The sequence below is a fragment of the Gopherus evgoodei genome, chromosome 10 (assembly GCF_007399415.2).
Source record: "Gopherus evgoodei ecotype Sinaloan lineage chromosome 10, rGopEvg1_v1.p, whole genome shotgun sequence".
Lineage (NCBI taxonomy): Eukaryota > Metazoa > Chordata > Testudines > Testudinidae > Gopherus > Gopherus evgoodei.
Window position 1 is genome coordinate 4,160,593 of NC_044331.1, and position 17,762 is coordinate 4,178,354.

A 17,762-nucleotide genomic window follows, 5' to 3' on the forward strand; every position below is an offset into this window, starting at 1 on the left:
CACGCACACTCCTGTGCCTGTCTACTTTTATATAAAGCACAACGGCAAAAGACCTAAGTACTGACGGAGCGTATTCTTTCCCAGCTGTGCCGAAACAAGCATCTATTGTTAGCTGCAGTAAGGCAGCGAAAAGATGAACCATTGAGACGATCATCAGGCCAGTCCCGTGAAATGTCATGCCCACAGCTACACCACGTTGTTCTGCTTCAGCCTAGCGTAGCCAATTCATCCCCACCCATTAGAAATGCCATTCAGTGCCATGACACCGTCAGATTACTTGTGGTCATGACACCATGTGACTAACAGCCACAGGACTCTGGGGAAGAGCTGGTTTCTAACTCTTCGGAGTTTCACACAAAAAGCTTTTAGAAACTACTGTTCTCCATGGGGAAGATACAGAGTGGCCCATTATGCCTGACTTCCATTCTCCCCGTCTGTCCTTCCAAGGACGTTAACACAGGGTACAGTCTCCTCTGTGTGCATGTGCAGTGCTCATTATTGGTAATAAGAGTTAAGTACGCACAGACAGAGAAGAATATAAATACCTCCCTATTTCAGTTAATAGCTGCAGGCAAGGTATTTTCCATTCTTCCCTCTATAAAAAAGTAGCCTATTTTGTGGAAGCAGCAGAATGGGGCAGGGCAAAGTATCAACTGCATTTCATTATTGTCTCCCTTGATTTGACATTTTTTATTCCTGGGTATTCATGTGGGTCACAGCAGAAATCCATTGGATGCACTTTGATGTTGTATACAATCATTAATACACATTAACATTGGATTTGATGGTAGGAGAGACGCAAGACTTTGCATGTTGTAAACAGCTTAAGTTTTTAATCCTTTGTTCTGCTTCTTGTTGCTCTCTTTGCCTAGGGGCACGGGAATCTAGTGGATTAGACATAAGAGTGGGAGACCTAGGTTCTAGCTCCATAGACTCAGACTCTAGGACTGGAAGGGACCTCGAGAGGTCATCGAGTCCAGTCCCCTGCCCTCATGGCAGGACCAAATACTGTCTAGACCATCCCTGATAGACATTTATCTAACCTACTCTTAAATATCTCCAGCGATGGAGATTCCACAACTTCCCTAGGCAATCTATTCCAGTGTTTAACTACCCTGACAGTTAGGAACTTTTTCCTAATGTCCAACCTAAATCTCCCTTGCTGCAGTTTAAGCCCATTGCTTCTTGTTCTATCATTGGAGGCTAAGGTGAACAAGTTTTCTCCCTCCTCCTGATGACACCCTTTTAGATACCTGAAAACTGCTATCAAGTCCCCTCTCAGTCTTCTCTTTTCCATGCATTATTCTGCAACACTTCAGGCTTTTCTACGCCCGCAGCACAGCAGAGGCACAGCCGCTCTGTTACAGCTGTGCCACTGTAGCGCTCACCGAAGGTGCTACCTACACTAAAGGGAGCTTCTCCCACTGGCGCAGGTACTCCACTTCCCGAGAGCGGTAGCTATGTCGATGGGAGAAGCCCTCCTGTTGGCATAGTGCTGTCTACACCATAGGTCACTATAACTGTGTTGCTCAGAGGTGTGGATTTTCCACACCCCTGAGCGAAGTAGTTATACCGACATACATTTATAGTGTAGACCAGTGATTCTCAAAGCTGGTTCATTACTTGTTCAGGGAAAGCCCTGGCAGGCCAGGCCGGTTTCTTTACCTGCTGCGTCTAAAGATGCAACCAATCGTGGCTCACACTGGCCGTGGTTCGCTGTCCCAGGCCAATGGGGGCTGCAGGAAGCAGCAGCCAGTACGTCCCTCGGCCTGCGCCGCTTCCCTCCGCCCCCATTGGCCTGCAGCGGTGAATCGCAGCCACTGGGAGCTGTGACTGGCCGAACCTGCAGACGTGGCAGGTAAACAAACCGGCTCAGCTCGCCAGGAGCTTTCCGTGCACAAGTGGCGGACTGGCTTTGAGAACCACTGGTGTAGACCAAAGCTTAGTCAAGAGGGCCAGGTTTTTGAAGGAGTTTAAACACCTAGCTCCCAAATCAAATGGGATTTAGGTGCCTAAATACGTTTAAAAATCTGGCCCTTAGACTTTCTCAGCCTCAGTTCTGAGTCAGCAAATACACATGGTGATACTTATTTCTCTTTGCTGTGTGGCTGACGTGATGTGTTTGTGAAGGACCATCTGTGTTTGCTCTGATCAGCCAGTTTTAGGGGTCAGAAAGCAGGACTGTCTGGCTAGCAGCCCATGTTCTGTCTGTATTAGGTGTCTCCGAGAATTCCCTATCACCATCTCTTGCTTTTCTGGGTATTAGTGACCTGGGCCTCCTGGAATATATTGTAAGCTTTGGTCGACTTTCACAGTCCTTGCAAGTTTAGATCAAATTAAAGTGCTTCAGAGTTTAAAAATCTAAAAGGAACACAAACAACCTCCCCAAAAAATCCTGCTTTATATATATATAAACATTCTTGTTCCTAACTTCAGAATGTGCACATCAATTTCCTGCCTTAGGTCTGAAGGAAATCTACAAAATCAAACAAGTTTGAGACAGATTAGTTCAGCTATTGAGGATTTATGGCTGCACAAAACACATTTTTCCTAACAAATGCAGGAAAGTTGAGTTATTTCACAATGCACGTGTTACAGGAGTGCGCTGTGTCTTTTTATATGTAAATAGTTAATAAGACCAGGTTGTGTGGTGTGTTGTTGTAGCAGTGTCAGTCCCGGGATATTAGAGAGACAAGGTGGGGGAAGTAATATCTTTTATTGGACCAACATTACCTTGCCCTCCTTGTCTCTCTAATAAGACAAGGTGACAGTAGATGGTGCTTGTGAAGGTGTAACGTAACGTGTTAAAGGACCAACAAAAAATGTGCTGTGCATTGCAAATGGCTTTCTCTACACAGGTCTTCACATTGTGTCAGAAGTAAGACAGAACACTGCACTAGTTCTTCCTTGCAGCTGACACTAAGAGGTGCACCACTGTAGCACTTAAGTGAAGCTGCTCCTACACTGACGAGAGCTTCTCCCATCTGCATAGTTAATCCACCCCCGCGAGAGGCAGTAGCTGTGTCGATGGGAAAAGCTCTCCTGCCGACATAGCACTGTCTACCCTGGGGGTTATGTCGGTATAACTACGCTGCTCAGGGCTGTGGATTTTTCACACTCCTGAGCAATGTAGTTATACCAACATAGGGCTGTAGTGTAGACTTGGCCTGAGTTCCTGCAGCAATGGCTGTGAGCAATATTCTACTCCCTGGTGTGATGCAAATTCACAGGAATGTCTGAAGACTGGAGCTTCTGCAGGGCCTCAAGGACAAACCGAGGTGGTTGCAAGACTGGACAGAGAAAGCAGGGCAATTAACCTGAGTGGCTGCCCTGAATGCAGCAACTGGAAAGGACTGAATTACAATGTGCTCCAAGTTTCACACCTGTCCACCTCTGACTGGAGACTGAGCATGCCTCAGATTTGCTACAATGATGAGATTGTAAAAGAGGGGTTAAAATGGAATTTGCTATGTAGCCTTAACTCTAAAATGCACAGGCTTCCACCACGCTTTCCTAACAAAAGCAGGAACAGATGAAAACATTTCAGTGAAACATTACAAATGTTGCCACCACGTTTGATTCTGTCACAAGTCTTAGGACCTTTGGCTTTTCTCTTAGCACTCCAGCTTCTAGGGTCACAGGGTTTTATGAGAATCGCAGCTTCCGTTTTAAAAAACAATTTTCCTAGCCCTCATGGTTGCGGAGAAAACTTGAGCCAAGTGCCCCTACAAGCTCAAAAAGCCAGAAGGTAAAAAAACAAACCAATTTTATTACTCGTAAAATCGCAGTATTTTAAAGCCAATCCTGTGACTTTTGGGGCCTGATTCTTGATTTGTGAGCAATACTAACTTAAGCACGTGCTTAACTGTAAATCCTCAAGTCAACGGGAGTTAAGCATACGCTTCAGTGCAGAAGAGGGACTTAAGTCATTTTTTAAAAATATTGGTAAAATGAACACTACTCGTTTAGCCCTAAAAAGCAATCTGCCAGAGAAAGTTTGAGACTTCCTGAAAGAGCTCAAGGAGTCAGGCCGAACCAGGTCACAGCCATACCACTCATTCAGAATCTTTATTAGAAGTTGTCAGTTACTGGCCCACTCTCAACCAGAATCTAAACATATCCCTTGAAACAGTTATTCCTTAGTGATTGTGAAGAAGTCAGCTGCATTACTCATTATAGCAACAGCACTTAAACCTGTTTAATATCCAACACATCCATATCTCACTTAACAAACATGCTACGGTGCTGGGGGAAATAATGGTATTTTAGTTGCAAGAGTTCCCATTACAAAGTCTGACACGTAGCATAAATAAGTTGCTCCCCCGTCCTCTCCCCCCCACAAAAACAAAAAAACCTCCAACTCCGATGTTTCACTTTTGTGCAGATAGTAAAAATGGAACCCTTCACACAGCCCTCCTATAATTTGAACCATTTAATTTCCTCCCCGTTACTTGTCCTACTTACTGGTAAGATTGCAAATACTTTGTTTTTTCGGACGAAGGAGAGATACAGCATGAAATAAAGACAAATCTCCTTAAGTTACTAGCAGCATTAAAAGTTAGGTTCTGTAAATAAGCTCCCCCAAAAAACACACAAACAGGTTTGACAGTCCAGCAGAGGGCAGTGGCACACAAATCCTATGTTACACAACATAGAGAACTAAGGTGAGCTCAAGAAAACGAGGGAGGAGAGGAGGAGGGAGTTGTTTTTGCGTTCTGAAAAAGAAAGATTTCCAGGATTTTATCATGCAATAAAAGGAGTAATTGACATTACTTTAATATGATTGCCACGTAATGAGAGAATTTATTTGAAAATGTTAAATCACATCTAAACGTGTGATATCTTTTCAAATTAAATACAGTGTGTATACACACACACACACACACACACACACACACACACACACACACACACACACACACACACACACACACACACACACAGAAAGAGAGATCAGCCAGTGTCATGAATACATCTAGGTGCAAATGAAATAACAGTGCATGCATCTTCACTGCACAGAGAAAATAGGTCTATTATATTAGCAAGACAGTGGTCCAAACTGCAATTTATTGCAAAGACTGTGCCTGGAAGTGAAAATGAACCAAAGTGCATTTCTAGACATTGCTGTTAGATAGCAAATGACTGGCTCATTTTCCTGAATTGTTTTCATGTGCAGAGTTCCCCACCCAATTCCGCTGGACTGCAGTCCTGGCTACAATGAGCTTTATCTGCCCGTGTTTATTCTGCTCCTGCTAACAGAGACAGTGACAGAGCTATTGCTGAGTCAGGGCACACAGACATTCTCCGTGTCTCTCCTCTTAGTAGTTTGTTAGGACTGTATTCTTGGGTCAGTGCCTGAACAACAATGTGGATGAGTGGGCAGCCTTTCTGCTTAGTTTTTCTTTTCCTTTTAGTTCCAGCAACAGAGATCATGGGCGCTCCCACACCCACTCTGGAAAAAAAAAAAAGACAGCACAAGTTTTATAGTGGTGGGACAGCCCGGTTCTGTAGGGTCCACAACAGTGCAATCCTCATCGGTTTGCTGATGCAGCACTGTGGAGAGGTGTGAGGTGAGAGGATGCAAAATGGGATGTAGGAGCCGGGGGGAGACGGGGCGGTTGTGTTTAAGAGACAGATGGAGGGACATGACAACATGAGAAGATAGATCACAGGAAGGAGATATCTATTGAAAGAAAACGTAATCCTGTGTTATTGCTTTCCAATGTAAACAGCCCTCTAGAAGCAGCTAAACATTCACATTCTTATGACACAAACACTCAAGAGTGCAAATAGATTTGTCTAGTGTACACGAAAAATTATGTAAATGTATTTATTGAGTCCTCCAAGGTCTTAGCCTGACCGTCTACAATTAAACTATTAGGCTACCTCTGCCCCGCTCTTAGTTATGTCCTGTCAGAAGATCTAAGAGTTTTTATTTTAGGCAGCAGCAAATTTTGAACTTGGCCACTACAAAGGTTGCAAACATCTGACAAGGAAGTCTGGATCTCTTTACAAGCTTAGTTTCTTTTGGTTTCCATTTGTTAGATGAGTTTGATCAGGGCTTTCGAGATGGAAGTCACAGGAAGCGAGCAGAGAGACCTGATGGAGGGAGACCCCAAGGATGGGTTTCTGAAAAGGAGAGTGATTCCTTCTGAGGGGGGCAAAGGGGCCATGGAGACCCACTGATAATTACCAAGGAGAGGATGGAGGGCAATAGAATGGGATGCTGCAGCTACAGAAGGGATCTGGGGCCACATATTCTGTGCTAAGAAAGAAGTTGAAGTACCGTTTTTGACTGAACATGCAGCAGTTTAATCCCAATTTGGATGGGCACCAAATATCGCCATCCTACCCACCAAGACAGAAGAGCAATTCTAGCCAGCTATGATACTGGTGGTCAGGGTAATTTTAGCTGGATAGTATGGAAACCTTGGATAGGTCATGAGTAGTGCCTTCCATTTCTGGTTCTGTGTGAGGCTGGGAGAAGTCAAGGTCAACATTTTTAAAAATGCCCTGATTTTTTATTTTTTTGGCTGAGATTTTAGCACCTGGGGGCACTCACTGAAGATCAAAGCCAAGGCTCCTGCACTGCTACATAACACAATCTGTAGCAAAGACAAGACTGGTCCAAAAATGGTGTTTCATGAAAAAAAATTAGATAACTAATTCCTTTTTGGCCACCCTGCCAAAATACCATCAGAAATTTTTCATCAAAACAAAACATTCAATTTGAATCTGAACAGTTTTTTTGGTTCGTTTTCAGGGTTTCAGTTTTGATTTTCCTTTGTCTTGCTTGACTTCTTTGGTGCATCTGGCCACACACTCTTCAGGGAGCTGGCAAGTCTTTTGCACTGGACCTTTTCTGTGCTTCAAGTTGGTTTGGTGAGTACGAAGCAGGTGGGCTTGGCTCATACTTAGAACATGAAGGTAGGTTTTATAGCAAGTTACATTGATTTCTGGTATGCAAAAATGAGAACATATGGCCCAAAGTATGCAAATGTACTGTAGCTTTAAAAACATTTTCTAATGCAGAACAGTGCACAAGAACAAAAAGAAAAAGAAAGTTAGGAGCAAATTAAATTCTGGACTAGATCTGCCGTATCCAGGTTACCTTGATTATGTTTCACTAAATATGGATGAACATTAATTAGCAGGCTGCTTATTTCCAGAAAAAAATTGGTTTCCTCTTAATGAACTAATCAGATTCTATTTTTAAAAATGATGAAATTATAACACTGCACCAAGGAGTCCATATGCAGTTTTCCACATTTCACCAAGCTCTATTCTGATAAGAATGAATGAAATGACTTTCTTGATATTTAATATTCATGAGGACTTCTACATCTTTGGTGATGATTCCTCCAGGTATAGACTGCAACTAATTTAGTGTACTGTCTGTTCCTAATCCACTGATCCCATGTTGGATTTACCAGAAATAAAAAGTGATGTGTTAGCCACAAAGGGTTAACAGCTACAGGTTTACAGCTGGTCAACATTATTGGAGTATGGTTGGCATACTCATAATTATAGGCTAAAAAGATTCAGTAGCTAAAACACTGAATAGACTAGGAAAAATACATTAATCTCCATCTCTGGCCTAACACTGTTTAGCTACAGCGACTTGTTTTTAGAATATTAATAAGATTCAAGCTGTGCCTGTAATTAAAATGATGATTACAGTTCCCTCCGTCTGCAATTGATTCTACGCAAGAAATTAAAGACAAATTCACAAGAGACCTGGAAAGTTTACTGGAGAAAATATTTTTTTTAAACAACAGACTGATGGGCTTAGGAAAGCAGTGACGCAAGAATTCAGATGTGATCTATTCTTACAGCCGGCCACAATATTCAGGTAGCACTACCTCCCAATGGCTGGCCGGCCAGGAAGCTTTCTATCCTTGTACAATATACACAGCTGAGTGTTATGTTCATCACGCCAAAAGCCAGAAACCTTTACCCAGTTTATTTAATCAAATCATCCTCAAGTACTTGGGACAAAACTGAACGTTGGGGTAAAATGATGTCAATTAAGTTACTCCAAGACTGAAAGTAGCTCTTAGTATAAAGCTAAAGAGGTGTTCAATCAATGTTCATGATCCTGAGCTGCACTCATTTACAAGAACAAGTGGATTTTGGAACCTGTCCAGCCTGAAGCTTATTGATCATGCAGCAAGAATCCTGCAAGGTTTCTGTATAATGAATCTTTTGACTTTGTAGGAACTACAAGCATTATAAAATGTTTATTTTAAAAGCATGCATTAAGTATAGATATCTCCCCCCCCATACCTCCCTTCATTTGCATTTCAATTCAATCTGTCACAAGTCTGTTTATTGATATTAAAGGCAAAACCCTGCCTCCCCAGTAGAAGTTGCACTAGGTGTTGTGGATAGGAAAGCAGCCTGGCAGCGTGTTTGTCACAAGAGCCATCCTAATGATGCAAGACAGGATGCGTTGGAGCACTGCAGAGTAGGCAAGTCACACCGGACAGCAACACGCCCATCCTCACTCCTTGATAAAGAGTAACACATCCCTGGTTAGTATATGCTGGAGCTGAAAGCACGCAAGGTAGCATCTTGCTGGGCACCTACCATTCCTCCAGCTGGAATACCATGCCCCTGAGGGCTGAGACACAATGGTAAGAATAACAAGGACTCCGATGGCACCTTAAAGACTAACAGATTTATTTGGGCACAAGCTTTCGTGGGTAAAAAAACCACTTCTTCAGATGCAAGTGAGGTTTTTTACCCACGAAAGCTCATGCCCAAATAAATCTGTTCGTCTTTAAGGTGCCACCGGACTCCTTGTTGTTTTTGTGGATACAGACTAACATGGCTACCTCCTGATACTGGTAAAAATGTTACCAAGTCTCCTTCAGCCTGGGCACTTGATTTAGCCCAGTGCATATTAGGTCAAGGTTGAGCTACTATTCTGATGGAAGCAAAGCAAACAAGATTAAAGTGTAAGATTTATTAAGTCTCTTCATGATAATTGAAAGCTAGGCTGTTCATGTCACTAGCAAACTACTACCTGTTAATGCTGCATATGCAAAAGTGTAAGAAACTGCATTCCAACCAAAGATAATATTTAGTGAGTTTAGCTGCGAAGTTGCAGCCATACAATAAATTCTTCCAAGAGGCACAGCAAAGGCTGAGAGCAGTGAGTCAGCCACAGCAATGGCTGTTCAACCAGGAATGACCACTGGTGACAGATATTACTTTTTACAGAACACTGTATATTCCCATCAGTCCATTTCTGAAGAAACTGCTGAATGGCCAGGAATTTAAAATGGCATGAAGTAGTTTATTTTCAAACTTATGTTAACAGCTGAAGCAAGTCTCAGGGGGGAAGATAAAGTGCAAGGTTATCTGCAGAAAATAGGTGAATACTCCAATAGGTTTATTATTTATTAAATGTAGGTGCCATTCTTCACACATATAAAAGTGCTTTACATAGATAGCGGCCAGTTATACACCACATAGCAATAAAATTAAAGGGAAAACAAAAGCATGGGTTGGATTTGCTTTTAAGCAAGCCATAGCTTGCCAATCTTTAGCTTACAACGTGTAATGGGTAGATTGGTACCAAAAGAGGCCATGTTGTACATCAGATTACTATAAGCTGAACATTCAAACACTGTGCACTATAAATACTCCTGCAGGTTGATTGCTCATAAGGTTCTAAGGGTAGGTGATAAAAACTTAAAATAAATCTTTAGTTTAAGTGGGAGCTGTCAGAGCACAAAATAAGACTTAATCAACGTGATGTGAAAGTGACAAGCAGAACGTGGAACAGATTGGAGAAGGCGAGTAGAAGCTATCGGGAGGATGACAAACAGAGCGTTATAAAGTCACAGTAATCTCTCCACCACACTATGCTGTGAAGATTTGGTAGCAAGAATAATGAAGCCAAATACTTAAGTCATCAAGACCTTGTGACAGACCTAGGGAGAGTTGAAATGAATACTCAAAACTGTAACCAAAAGTTTCCACTACAGAGACTCTGGGTCAATTTTTCCTCTCCATTAAATCTGTATGAAGGATTCAACCCCATCTGAATAGGAGCTGAGTCCATGAGGAGTTGGGATCCTTCAGACTGAGAAAGGGAGCCTCAGTTTGTCCATGGAAGAGACAGATGAGATTGATGTCCATCCGATTGCCCAGCTATGACTGATTCAGGGCACCAGTTTGAAAGGGCCAATTAAATTTTCAGAACTGTCATTTACAGAAACCCACGGAAAAGGCTTTATTGTCTGAATTTCATAGAGAAGAGGAAAAGGAGTAAAGATATAGTGTAGCTCTTAAATTTCATACCAGTTTTATTGCTCTCTTTAAACTCGAGAGCACATCTAAAGAAACCTATTGAGTTTAGAAGAACGACAGAGGCTACCTAAGAAGATACTGCCCCGTGGCAGTACTTCTTAGTGTGCCTGACACAGCCCATGAAGCCTTGAGAACTGGGCACTGTAGCTGCAAGGCACATGGGCTTAAGGGAATGCAGGTGAGAAAAAGGAGCAGGTTGGATACGTAGCCACCGCAAACTAGGGTTGCCAGGTGTTCGACCAGAACGCACGATTGAAAAGGGACCTTGGTGGCTCGGGTCACCACCACTGACCAGGCTGTTAAAAGTGCGGTTGGCGCGGGGCTGGCAGGCTCCCTACCTGGCTCTCTCTGGTTCCCTGGAATCAATGACATGTCCCTTGGGTCTTAGGTGGAGGGACGGCCATGGAGGATCTCTGCACTGCCCTCACCTTGCCCTAGGCACTGGCTCCACAGCTCCCATTGGCCACGATTCCCAGCCAATGGGAGCTGCAGGGGTGGCGCCTGCGCGTAGAGGCAGCACACAGAGCAGCCTGGCCACACCTCCACCTAGGAGCCGAGGGACATGTCACAACTTCTGGGGAGCCCTCTGAGGTAAGCACCCCACACCCTGCATCAGCCCTGAGCCCCCTCCCACACCCAAACTCCCTCTCAGAACCCACACCTCCACCTGCACCCCAATTTCCTGCCCCAGCTCAGAACCCCCTCCCACACTCTGAACCTCTCAGCCCCAGCCTGGAGCACCCTCTTGCACCCCAAACCCATCATTCCTGGCTCCACCCCAGAGCTCAGACCCCCAGACAGAGCCCTCACCTCTCTCTGCCCCTCAACTCCCTGCCCCAGCCTGGATCTCCCTCCTGCACCCTGAACACCTCATTTCTGACCCCATCCTAAAGCCCACATCTCCAGCCTAGAACCCATACCCCTCCCATACCCCAACCCCCTGCCTCACTCCAGAGCCCCCTCCCACACTCCAAACTCCTCAGCCTAGAGCCCCCTCTTGCACCCCAAACCCCTCATCCCCATCCCCAGCCGAGAGCCTGCACCCCCAGCCCAGAGCCTATACCCCTTCCCACACCCCAACCTCCTGCCTCAGCCCAGAGCCCCCTCCCACACTCTGAACCCCTAGGCCCCAGCCACCAGCCCAGAGCCCCCCTGCACTCCTTATCCCCAGCCCCACCCCAGAGCCTGCATCCCCAGCTGATACCCTCAACACTTACCACACCCCAACCCCCTGCCCCAGCCCAGTGAATATGACCGAGTGAGTGAGGGTGGGGGAGAGCGAGCGAGCAACAGAGGAAGGGGGGATGGTATGAGCATGGGCGGAGCCTCAGAGAAGAGGCGGGGCAGGAGGTGGGGCAACAGTGTTCAGTTTTGTGCAATTAGAAAGATCCGGTCAAAGTGACAAAAGTCAACAGTATACCTGTTACACGACGGGTCAGTAGCCACCCGCTCCAGTGGCTAATGTTACATCCACCACTCCACATTACCAGGCACAACACAGCTGAGACACAACTGACTTTGTGATTTCGGAAAGACACGTTTCCTGGTGTGGCTCTTATGTAGCAACATTAGCAGCAGCTCCTTTGGAAGGGTGCTAGGCTTTAGGGCCAAATCCACTGGGTTGTTGCTGAGGCAATCTCCTGTCTACTTCAGTGGATTATTTGTCCGTTATTAGTAAGGACTAAGTAATGCTTGATGAAGACCTCAGCATTGCGATCTTAACGCAGATATGGACTAAAAGATACAAAGGGCCATTACAGCCAAGACCTGTTTGCATACAAATGTTTTATTTATTCCTAAATGATATGGAAGAAAGATACAATTCATTAAACCGGCTTTAAAGTCTCACTTACCTAAACAAGAAAGCCACAATTAAAAAGAAAAAAATACCAGAGATTTCAGCCTGTCACCATGGTATTAAAGAGATTCCTGGGATAGAACGTGTGTTTTAACAGCTGTGTTTTAAGATTACCACTGAACTTCAATCAGGTTTGTTAAGGAAAAATTACTTACTTGTTCCAGTGGAATGACAAGAAAGGACCCTCCGCCAGCACTCTCCGTTACTATGGCGAGGAACTTGGCATTAACAGCACAGAAGTGGTTGTCATGAACATTCTTGGTAATTGGAATCCCATCAAAGCAGTGCTCTCGGTTCGCCACTTTCCCATAGACATTTCGAAACTTTGAACTGCGATACTGCGGACGCCATGACATCTGTGGAGCAAATGTACCAAGATTTTTACAATAGTCCAGTCTTCATATGGAAAGAGAAACAAATGCCACAAATGACTTCTACACTTAACCTGCATGATCACAGGAAAAAAAACCATTGAGTAGTTTAAGTCCTCCCTCCTTGTCACTAGGAGATAATGTGGTTTAAGCCAGACCCTGGTTACAAATCACCAAACACTCCGGACAGGTTCAGATACTCTGGTGAACTTTGCAGTTCAGATGTATCTCTACATGAAGGGCAAAAATTTAAATCCAGAGTTGTAGTTGAGAAATTTCTCTCTCTCCTTCTATAGAGATCTAGGAAAAGAACTTGCAAGGGTTGCTGGGAAATTGTTCCAAAGATTTATTTTAAAACAAAGGAAGCAAAGCTTGAAACATTTGGATTGTCATCTGAAGATTAAAAGAAAGCTGGGTAGCTAACCAGCAGGCGATCTATACTTCGTGTTAACGAGCTGTCTCATTCGCCTACTTTTTGCAAATGTACAGAGAACTATTCCCAAGCTAATGACAACGCTCAAAAAAAGCCGAGAGCTGCAATTAATCAAAGCCTGAATACAAATACAATAGTTTTACATAGTATCTCTCCCTCAAAGTACTCAGTGAAACGATGAATAGCCATCTTTCTGCTTTCAAAATACATATTCCTTGTACAAAAGTGAACACGCCTGGAAGTCAGTGGACATTTGGTATCCCAAAGAACTGAAGATAGGGATCTCTGACATAGAATTAAAGATTCCAGGGTCTTGACATCTACCCTGGTCTAGGATAAAAACAGAGTTAAAGGCAGTTTCCAGGCAACCCCCACCTTCCTTGGCTCTTCCTGTTAATTTTAATACTAGTCCTTTTTTCTCATTTTTCCCATTTGTGTGAAGGACCTACAACTAACAATGCAGGGGAAGTCATTAAACTGACTATTTTCAAGGTGCTGTTAAGTGTATAAAGTCCACAAACTGGAAAAAAGTCAATTTCTGTCTAGTTCCATGTATTACTTCCAAATGTAGATTTAAAAAAAAAGCCACTTTTCAAGCTACATGCTTAACTGGAATGTATAGTATGCTACTTTACATACATGCAACACAACCCCGTTAGCATTGCTGGAACATTTACCTCAATCATTCACACAAATGCTATAACTGTATGCACCAGAGAAGATTCCAGGGACCTATTTGCATAGTTTCCCAAAAAGAGTGCATACAATCACGCTGAACGTGTTTAGATGCAAACCGGTGGCACTGTGCACTCATTTTTGCTTGTTCCCACTGTTGTTTAGAATTTTTGATATGCACAAAAAGAAGAAAAATAAAATATGGTCTGACCTGTGCGAACATTGCTACATTACTAGGGTTTGTGTGCGTGTTATTTTCCTAAGTTGATTAAAGAAAAAAAGTCCTTATGGTAGCACAAGTGTGGTACCACAGTAAAGCCTTAGACTATAAGGAGTTAAGGCATTTTAAACATTGAGAAAAGCATGAACACTTACCACTGTAAAGTGCCTGGAGCACTTAAACCTCTATCACACACTGACAATTTCATACTTAGGGACTCAAAGTAGTTTATATTCTCCAGGACAGACTAGCATCTACTGACAAATGAATTTAAGTGAGCACTTAAACAGAGAGGCACGTGCAATTGGAGTCTTTCGTTTGACAAAGCGAGCCTGTTTTTTAGATGGACCCTTCCACCCACTTCCTGTCTTGGCATAACTCACATGAATGGTCTGTTCCATAGCATCAGCTATATATCTATAGCATTCGCTGCCAGGCAAACACTATAATTACTAGAAGTGCATAATACCAGCCCATACTACTCCGTTCTTAGCCAAAGAAAACCAAGGCAGATTCTGTAGGAGACTCATCCAATCACAGCACCGAAATTATAGGTGCTTTATTCACCTTTTGGCAATTGATAATGTACAGTTAGTGTGAGATTTTGCTTTCCTTCATCCTGGTTTTTCCACAGAAAATAAGAAGAGAGTCTGCTTTTTTTCTGGTCAACATAAGAACAGCCACACTAGGTCAGACTAAAGGTCCATCTAGCCCAGTATCCTGTCTTCTGATAGTGGCCAATGCCAGGTGCCCCAGAGGGAATGAATAGAGCAGGAAATCATCAAGTGATCCATCCCCTGTCGCTCATTCCCAGCTTCTGGCAAACAGAGGCTAGGGACACCATCCCTGCCCATCCTGGCTAATAGCCATTGATGAATCTATCCTCCATGAACTTACCTCGTTCTTTTCTGAACCCTGTTATAGTCTATTGTGTATTTTGTATATAAGCTGTTTAGAGGTGTCCCATATAATTGGGACTCAAAACAAAAAAAAAAGAGCAGAGTGAGATTAACGTTCTTGTTTTCAGGATTTCAGCATCTTAGATTTCTGGTTTCATGTCCCTGTTATTTTCCCTCCCCCAGAAAGGAAGCCAAGCCTCTGCTCTGGTCCAACCATAATGAGAGGAAGCCATAAGCCCGAGTGCACATTTCACTGGAGAATTCAAGCATTCCTCTCCTTCATCCTCAGTAAGTATTTCCTGTAAACAATGTCAAGTAGCTCAAACGCTTCTGTGCTGCACAGAGCCAGGAAGTGAAATATCTGGAAATTGCTTCACACTGTTGAGAAGAACTGCACTGTGTGGTACAACGATCACTGCTGCTATCAACTCCCTGACACAGGGGGTTCTCCTGACTGAACTTTTTTTTGGATGAATGTTTGTTTTGGGGGCAGAGGAGAAACAGCAGTGCCTTAAACAGCTGATCTTTTCATGTGGGAGACTCGACTAAATCTCACACATCAAGCCAACATCGCCTGGGAGAATTGTGGGGGTGAAGCTTTCAGGGAGGAAGGAAGTGCATCCCAAACAGCCAGCACAAATAGACCTCCAAGATTTAAAGGCCACTAGCCCACTCAGCTGCAGAGCCCATTCTGACGCAGACTGAGTTTCAGAACAGGAAGAGATATGTTAGAAATGGGTAACAGTCAGAATGCTTGGGGAGGGAGGCTCCCAGATGAGTTAGGACAGATCAAGACAAGGGAAAAAACCCATTTAAAGGTGTTTGCGGTGCCCCACAAAGTTGCTAGGATCAGAAGGTTTATAAAATTAGAGGGGTTTTTTAATGCTAGGGGAAAATAGCAAAAATACACTACAAGTTACATTTGCATAGCAGTTTAGCTCCTATCAACACGGGCAATGTCAAGAACCACTGATGACATGATGTCTAGCTCTCTCCTCCCTCACAAGTTTTATCCTCCCCTTTCCAGTTGTTAAAACCAAGTATGCTGGCCTGGTGCAGGATACCCAAAGGAGAGGAGAGCAATAGCTCCGTGCTTTAGCCCAAATTCCCATGCCAGAGTGTTCTCCAAGTTCTCAGGCAGTGATACCTGGGCAGACGTGAAGGCAGTTATGGGGTGAAATCCTGGCCCCATTGAAATAAAAAGTAAACTCCCACTGACTTCAAGGCGGCCAGGATTTCAACATAATATCAGTGTAGATCCAGGAGTGGAAACCTAGAGTTCTGGGATCTAGTTCTGGCTCTGCCCCTGCTGGATGACCTTGGGCAAGTCACTTCATCTCCCTGGGCCTCAGGTTTTCTCCCCTCTATACACAGCAGTTAGTGACAGGACGGTGTTTGTATATCACATAGCACAATAGGGTCCAGGGGCTGCTAGGTGCTACAGGAACAACAAAATAATAGCAGCTAAAAGTGTAATAGAGGCAAGAGAAACTAGCCAATATGCCCATAACAGCAATACCATTCTGAAACACAGTTCTTCAGCAGTATATGTGGCAGCTGCCTGTGGACTCCTTTCAAACAAGATTTATTTGATGTATCTTACGTCAGGTATTTACAAGGTTTCTGAGGAAAATTGGATGCGTTTCCTTTCACATCAAGCTATTGTTATCATTAGTATGTGAAAGATGGCAGTGAAACAGCTCCCAGGGCCCCCTTGCCTTCTTCCTCATGCGAATAACTCTGACTGTGTGTGTATAAGCTAGAGGGGCAGGATCAGCGCTGAGGGTCCAACAGTCTCTGACCTGGGGGAGTTACTCTTTTTACACATATTATACTCAATTCTATGAACTTGCTCAGCTTGTTTCTGGTTGGTTTGGTTTGTTATCATGAGCTACGTGCTCTGGGCAACAAAGTTATTCTGAAGAGGTAATCCATGAGTGAGTGCTGTTGACTTTAATTTTAAAGTGTGCACATCACAAAATCTTTCATTAGTGAAATCTAACGTCTTGCATTTTATTTCTCCACTTATTGGACTCCACTTACTCGAAGTACAAGCGTACCTTCTGCAGCTGTTTTGGAATTCAGAGCGCGATTCTCCTCTTACACCACTGCTGCACCCACGTAAAGCCAATGGAGCTATCTCCAATTTGCAGGAGCATAGAATCAGGCCCAAATCGTTTTGATCTGAGCTGCTATTCTTGCAGACAAACAAATTTAATTGTAAGTCAGCTATCTTAAATCCTTTACAGGAGCGTTGTACTGTAGCTGATTTGTGATACAAACAGTTGAGTGAAGCCTTATCCCTGTTAACAAACAGTAAAATATTAAAAGCCATTCTTTCCTCCATGACCGTCCTGCATAAGCAGCAGTATGCTTTTGTCATTGTTTTGCTCCATGATTAATGCGAGATGCTAAAGGCTGGCTGGAAAGTCAGTTTTAAATACTTTGCTTCTCCAGTTCTAATCCTTCAACAGATTACTCTGGCAGATTAAGTTTTCCCATCTGGAACTTTTCAGGAAAGTAAGACCTGCATTGCAGCACTAATATTTCTGTAATTCATACACATTGAAGTGTACTGGTCACAATCTGAAAATTGCCATTTGTCTTCCTGGTATTAACATTTTACCAAAAAATCTGAGAGTAAATGCTTTCTCTGGTTTAGTGAGCTATCTTAGTGTAACCAACTCTTCCCACTATCTTTATGCAAGTGTTTCACCTGGATGGAGAAAATACTCACACACAGGTGACTCACAGAAGTGAATTCTGAAATGTAACAGTGCCAGGTTTGTTCCATTCCATTTTCAGGGGCCAGAGGTGACATACACATAAGCATTTCAACATGCAAATTATGGGAGTGTACGGAAGGAGTGGGAGCTAAGCTATGCCCAAGTGCAAGCCAGACACATGCCTGCAAGACACTGGTAAATTTGGGAAGCTTTTTCAGAACATATTTAAATGAAGATGATCAGCTGCTCTTTCTTCCTTC

At 43.6% G+C, this 17,762-nt stretch overlaps 1 protein-coding gene across 2 annotated transcripts in view; it reads right to left on the reverse strand.

Annotated features, from left to right (window-relative positions):
• Window positions 1-17,762, reverse strand: part of CORO2B (coronin 2B) — a 127,848-nt gene that overhangs the window by 52,067 nt on the left and 58,019 nt on the right. For both annotated transcript variants that reach the window (XM_030578305.1, XM_030578306.1), the window contains exon 2: window positions 12,334-12,534. In XM_030578305.1, the coding sequence (XP_030434165.1) occupies window positions 12,334-12,534 (201 nt within the window). The remainder of the gene's footprint in view (window positions 1-12,333; window positions 12,535-17,762) is intronic.